This window comes from Ostrea edulis, chromosome 1 (genome assembly GCF_947568905.1).
Source record: "Ostrea edulis chromosome 1, xbOstEdul1.1, whole genome shotgun sequence".
NCBI lineage: Eukaryota > Metazoa > Mollusca > Bivalvia > Ostreida > Ostreidae > Ostrea > Ostrea edulis.
In genome coordinates, this window is record NC_079164.1 from 77404826 (window position 1) to 77411693 (window position 6868).

The 6868-nt window shown below is 36.9% G+C and overlaps 1 protein-coding gene across 6 annotated transcripts in view; it reads left to right on the forward strand.

Annotated features, from left to right (window-relative positions):
- Positions 1 to 6868, forward strand: part of LOC125680555 (dynein axonemal heavy chain 5-like) — an 81476-nt gene extending 74608 nt beyond the window's left edge. For all 6 annotated transcript variants that reach the window (XM_056160944.1, XM_056160947.1, XM_056160956.1 and 3 more), the window contains 10 exons: positions 41 to 145; positions 331 to 584; positions 1116 to 1428; positions 1680 to 2001; positions 2154 to 2380; positions 2808 to 3080; positions 3242 to 3504; positions 4836 to 5208; positions 5341 to 5493; positions 5671 to 6868. In XM_056160944.1, coding sequence (XP_056016919.1) covers positions 41 to 145; positions 331 to 584; positions 1116 to 1428; positions 1680 to 2001; positions 2154 to 2380; positions 2808 to 3080; positions 3242 to 3504; positions 4836 to 5208; positions 5341 to 5493; positions 5671 to 6060 — 2673 coding nt within the window. In that variant the 3' untranslated portion in view covers positions 6061 to 6868. The remainder of the gene's footprint in view (positions 1 to 40; positions 146 to 330; positions 585 to 1115; positions 1429 to 1679; positions 2002 to 2153; positions 2381 to 2807; positions 3081 to 3241; positions 3505 to 4835; positions 5209 to 5340; positions 5494 to 5670) is intronic.

Consider the following 6868-nt stretch of genomic DNA (forward strand, 5'->3'; position numbering starts at 1 on the left):
CTGCACAAAATCACGTTGATAACTATTCTGTCTGTTTTAGGAACTTGAATCAGAAAGGGTGAAATTGATGGAAGATGTCCAGTCCAACAAGAAGAAGATGAAGGAACTTGAGGACAACTTGCTGTACAGATTGACCAGTACAAAGGTAATGGACACTGATCATCTAATTGAAATTTTGAAGCGATTTAAGTTTTCAAAATAAAAGCTTTCATTCCATACATATTTGTAAAGTGGATAATTTCTCCTGAATTTCTGTGTAGCTATGGCAGAGTTAGTGTAAATGTTAGTGATGTATTTTGTGTAAATGTTAGTGATGTATTTTGTGAACAGGGCTCTCTTGTTGATGATGAAGATTTGATCAATGTCTTGAACACAACCAAAACTACTGCACAAGACGTCAGTCAGAAGCTGCAGGTAGCAGCTGAAACTCAGACCAAGATTACCACGGCCAGAGAAGAATTCCGACCTGTTGCCGCCCGAGGCAGTATTCTGTATTTCTTGATTGTGGAGATGGGATTGGTCAACTGCATGTACCAGACGTCTCTCAAACAGTTCTTGTACCTGTTTGATTTATCTATGGCTAGGTAAGAACCTTGCTTTGCTTGCTCACAAATTTATTACAAAAAATTTAAATAGCCCCTTGTGTTTTGATCTAGCCTTCATTTGAATACCATATCAGCAGAGTTTTTAGCAAAGACCCAATTTTGGCATTATTGAGGTGGCTGAAATGGCTAAGATTAGTATTTATAGTGAATAGAGAGAAACATGAATGCGCATAATGAGAGTAAGATGATGGCTCAAATACATTAGAGGTTTAACAGTTAATTAGGGATCATTGTTGTAGGATTACAGGTACTTACAAGCAGACAGGCTAGTTCACACTTTCTCTATAACCTCTGCCCTCCAATTGTACATAAAAAAAAGTTAATGTCTGGATTGTTGACTTAATTTTGAAAAAAAAAATTAAACTCTTGAACATTGTAATGTGTCATAATTTTTTAAAGTTCTGAATCATTTGCTAAAAATAGATACCCAATTTTTTTTGGGGGGGGTGGTGTGGCTAACTTTGTATGTATTTAGAATGACACTTACATGGTAATCCCATTGGAAAACAGGTCTGCCAAATCTCCAATCACACAAAAAAGAATTCAGAACATCATCGAGTATATGACCTTTGAGGTCTTCAAGTATGCTGTGCGTGGCCTCTATGAAGAGGACAAAAACACATTCACTCTGCTGCTGGCCCTGAAGATAGATCTGGCACTCGGAAAAATCAAGCATGACGAATTCATGACTCTCATCAAGGGAGGCGCCTCACTAGATCTGAATGTTGTACAACCCAAACCTCACAAATGGATTGTAGATCTGACCTGGCTCAACCTGGTGGAACTTAGCAACCTTCACCAGTTCTCAGGAATTTTGGAACAGGTAATTTTGTGTAGTTAGAAACTTTACATTTTAGTATTATTTTGAAATACATGTAAGTGTCTAGTTTTGGGTATCGACATTAGACAGTCAATTGTGAAACACATGCTGAAATCTGTATTACAACTGACAAACTACCTGCAAATGTAAATGTTTCCATTGGAGAAGTCGATTTTCTCTAACTTTGCACTGTAGAACATACACTGCCAGGTAGAAATGTTCCAGAGATTACAGGTATATATGTACTTGAATAGGTGAGCCGAAATGAGAAGCAGTGGAGACAGTGGTTTGACAAGGAGGCTCCAGAGGAGGAAATTATCCCAGATGGCTACAACAATTCACTGGATGTATTCCGTCGTCTGCTGTTGGTCAGATCCTGGTGTCCCGACAGAACCATGTCCCAGGCCAGAAAGTACATCGCTGACACTCTGGGTGAGAAATATGCTGAGGGAGTGATTCTGGACTTGGAGAAAATGTGGAATGAGAGCTCAAGCAGAACTCCTATGGTGTGTCTTCTGTCTATGGGATCAGATCCCACTAACAACATTGAAGCCCTTGCCAAGAAACTCAAACTAGGTTAGTGGAGATTTCAATATGGAAACTTATATTTGCATTGAAATAGAAATTTAAAATGAAATTCTTTTTAGTCTGTACTGTATAGACTGAGACAGAATCGCTCTTGGTATTGCTCACACAGCCTTTGAAAATGGATCATTTTCTGCTTTCAGAATGCAGAAACATTTCAATGGGTCAAGGTCAGGAGGTCCATGCTCGTCGTTTGATGGCCCAGGGAATGGCTAATGGTGGATGGCTGCTACTTCAGAACTGCCACTTGTCCCTGGATTATGTGGAAGAAGTTCTTGATCAGCTGATAGAGACTGAGACCATTCACCAGGAATTCAGACTGTGGGTCACCACGGAGGTTCACAAAAAGTTTCCTATCAATTTCTTACAGGTAAAGATTTCTTAAAGATATGTGTGTGATTTACATGTACAGTGACACATGTCGAATGCAACAAGCTCTGGAAGATGAATTTTGTGTCAGATGTTGGATTGCCTAGTGTAAAGAACATTAAAAAAACAACTAACAATTTAGAACGAAAATAGGATCAGAATTAACAAGAGTACACAGGTGTCAGACAGGGTTTACTGTATGTGTACTAATCACACCTGATTATACCTATAATACCTATATAATAATGTGTACTAATTACCTGTTTTCAGCTCCTTTTGAAAAACAATAAAAGCATACAGTGTACACCTGGAATTCTTATGTACCTTGCACAATTTTTTCCACACTACATTTACATTACATGATTAATACAAACATTCACAAATTCCTGATAAGCACTGTTTTAATACCACTTCTGTTGTTTTGAAAGATTTCCATTAAATTCACCAATGAACCCCCACAAGGCATAAAGGCTGGTCTGAAGAGAACTTACACTGGACTGAGCCAGGATTTCCTAGATATTTCCAACATGCCTCAATGGAAACCAATGTTGTATGGAGTGGCCTTCATGCATACTGTGGTACAGGAAAGAAGGAAATTTGGACCCCTGGGATGGAACATTCCATATGAATTCAATGCATCTGACTTCAATGCCAGTGTGCAGTTTGTCCAGAACCACCTTGATGATATGGACATCAAAAAGGTAAAAGCTTTCAAACTTCAAGCTGAGGTTGGATGGAGCTCTGTTTTCTCTCACATATGTTCAATTTTCTTGGGACTTGGATTATTCAAACTAGTTGTTAAGTCAAAATTTTCCAAAAAATGGGTAAACACGAAAGTAATTATGATATTTTTCTGTTGTAGGGAGTTAACTGGACGTGTGTCCGCTACATGTTTGGTGAAATCCAGTATGGAGGTCGTGTGACAGATGACTATGACAAGAGGCTGCTGAATACGTTCTGTAAAGTTTGGTTTGGAGAGAACATGTTCCAGAGTAACTTTTTATTCTACAAGGGCTACATCATTCCAAAGTGTGTCAAAATGCAGGAATACATGGAGTATATCAACAACTTGCCCGGCACGGACACTCCCGAGGCATTCGGACTGCACTCCAATGCCGACATCACGTAAGCTAGGACTAAGTCATGTACACAGTGTTATTCTTGACATGATACTGAATTTGATAGAAGCATGCACAATATGAGAGGATACACACATGGTACGGTAAAACAAATGATTATCATGAGAAGTGCAAAATGTGAGGAACGAGTTTGACAAAACATGCAAAATGTGACACTAACGATCTTTACGCTACACACAGATACCAGTAGGATATGTGATGTACATTTTATTGACAGTAATTGTTTATTAAGGAAATTTAACTATATTTAGATTTTTTAAAAATTGTAATTAATGAAATAGATCAAATTTAAAATCCTTTCATTATCATTTGTATTAAATGTAGAATAATTGAAATTAAAGTAAGAATACTTAGTAAACTACTTCAGAAAACTATTTTAACAAAATCTTTTTAAAAAAACATCGAAAAACATATAAAAATTTTAATATTCAATACACGAGTAATGGAAATAAAACTGAGTAATGTAAGAGGTCTCCAATGTGTTTTGCACAAATTTATAAACAAACAATTGTCTGCATACCAAGATTGATACACTAGTAAATAAACATGGCGATTCATAGACAATTTGACCCTTTTGTTAAAGTCACATTGATATAATCCATCAACTCAAACTAAATACTTGGAATAGTGTTCAAAATAGTAGACCTTACAATTTCAGTTTTTTCGTCAACAAAACACATCTTGCGTTTCGGAAGCTGCCATGACGACACGAATTGACCTAATTCATAGCTGTACAAAGAAGCAATCAGCTGTGTACGCCTGAGCCAAAGTAGAATAGAAATAAAGTCCTGGTTTTCGTGAATGATCTTAAAAGTTGTTCGGCAAATGTCACAGCTTTTATATTTCAATACATTTCTCGACCTCAGAGGTTATCCTACAACATCCACAAAAATGTATACGTTAAATATGATGGATGTTAAATCCTGGAACCTTGTATATACAGGAGAAACGGAACACACAGTATATATTGCTGATAAATGACGAACCTGATACATGTAAATGCAAATCAAGATAAACTAAAAATCTGATATCGTACACTCACTATTTGATAGGATACAAACACAACAAAGTTGTCAAGAATTATGTTGTTGGTACTCTACCATCATTTAAAAGTGTCTCTCACAATATCATGGGAAAATCTTAAAAATTCTGATTTATATTTCCAAAATGTACGTTTTTTTTTCTGACAGTTTAAAATGTATTGTAAATGATATGACAGAAATTATCTTTAATCCACAAATAAAGCCAAAAAGAAATAATGCAAGATCAAATACATTTTATCCGTGAAACTTTAGCATTTCTGTTGTGTAACTACAGGTACCAGAGTAAATCAGCAAAGACTGTGTTGGACACAATTCTAGAAATCCAGCCCAAGGACAGCAGTGCGGGAGGTAGTGGGGAGACTCGCGAGTCCATTGTCTACCGCATCTGTGACGACATGTTGGAGAAACTACCCAATGACTACGTACCATTTGAGGTCAGGGCCAGATTAGAGAAAATGGGTCGTCTGCAGCCAATGAACATTTTCCTAAAACAGGAAATAGACCGCATGCAGCGTGTCATTTCAACAGTCAGAAACACTCTTAGTGACCTGAAACTAGCCATTGATGGAACCATCATTATGAGCGAGGCTTTGCGTGATGCCCTAGACTGCATGTATGATGCCAGGATTCCCAAGCTGTGGCAGAAGGTTGGTTCAAATTCCGTGTGTTCTGTAACTTAACAGAAAGAAATTGTCAATGGAAACCATGTTCATTTTTGGTCTTTAGAAATACGAGTAAAGATTGTTACATGTATAACATTTATTCTTCAACTTGTGCAGATTTCCTGGGATTCCAGCACACTTGGTTTCTGGTTTACCGAGTTGATTGACAGAAACGGCCAGTTCCACACTTGGTGCTTTGATGGTCGACCGGTCACTTTCTGGATGACCGGATTTTTCAACGCTCAAGGATTCCTCACAGCAATGAGACAGGTAAATTACCAACAATCACAACATGGGCAGAGTTAATGATACTCATCAAACAAGAATGTAATCAAAAAACAAATTTTTAATATATATTAATATTAATAAATATATCAGATTGTTTTTTTCATATCCAAAGTAGGTCAAGATCTTGCCGATATATTATGTTTGATGATTGTGTTTCAGGAGGTGACTCGAGCCCACAAAGGCTGGGCGTTAGATGGAGTGATCCTACACAATGACGTTACTCGCCAGATGAAGGATGATATCACCACACCACCCTCAGAGGGTGTGTATGTGTATGGACTCTTCCTTGAAGGGGCTGGATGGGACAAGAGAGGCAGCAAGCTCATTGAACCAAAACCCAAAATCCTGTTTGAGCCCATGCCGGTTATCCACATTTACGCCATCAACACTACATCAGACAAAGAAGACTCGAGAATGTACAAGTGTCCAATCTACAAGAAACCGCGCAGAACGGACTTGACCTACATTGCAGCAGTCTACCTGAAGACCAATCAGAATCCTGATCACTGGGTATTGCGTGGTGTTGCACTGCTCTGTGACATTAAGTAAACGGTTTTTACTGAACGATTATAAACCAAAGTGAATGTTCCCAAACAGCAGATGCACAGTTTCTAGTGATATCTGGATACAAAGTTTATATTTTCTTAATTATCAATAGCATGCAGTTACAGAAATAGTAATATTTATATGACATAGCTCATTTTTAGTCATTTACTCTATTGCCAGAATATTTGTTTAAGAAGATGAACAGATTATACATTTTGATTTCCTCCGTCCATTGCTTTATTTGTTTACGTTGGATACATGTTGTTATTAGTATTGGTGAGGTCTTAGTTGTGTCTAACATTCAGCTGCCTTTCGTTGCACATTAGCTTGATATTGTTTAAAATCTAAAACACACGAAGCTATTTGTACATCTTTTCAGACTGGATTCTTCTTCTGAAGACCTTACTTATATTAAAAAGGTCGCAATCATAATTTTGCAGATTATGCAGAGAAAGGATTGAAATGTTGACACAAACATGTTATTTTTCTTGAAAGTATAGCGTAGTTCTTAAAAAGTTAGCATATTGAATTGATCCAGTGAACTGTGATATAATTGGTCAGTGACCTTAGTCATATGACTAAATTAACCGTCCATTAATTCTTTTAGATTTCAGCGCGTTATGTTGTTGTTTAAAAGATATTTATTCTTCATTAGTAACAGATTTTTTTTTTTACATCTTTTTATCTGTAGCATACGTTAATAATTTATCTGATCTTCACATCTCGAGGTGAAATGTTCATATTATTTTATACCAATGTTTTCAGCCGACTACTTCTGTAGTTCTGTTAGATAATAAAATATATTAATAAT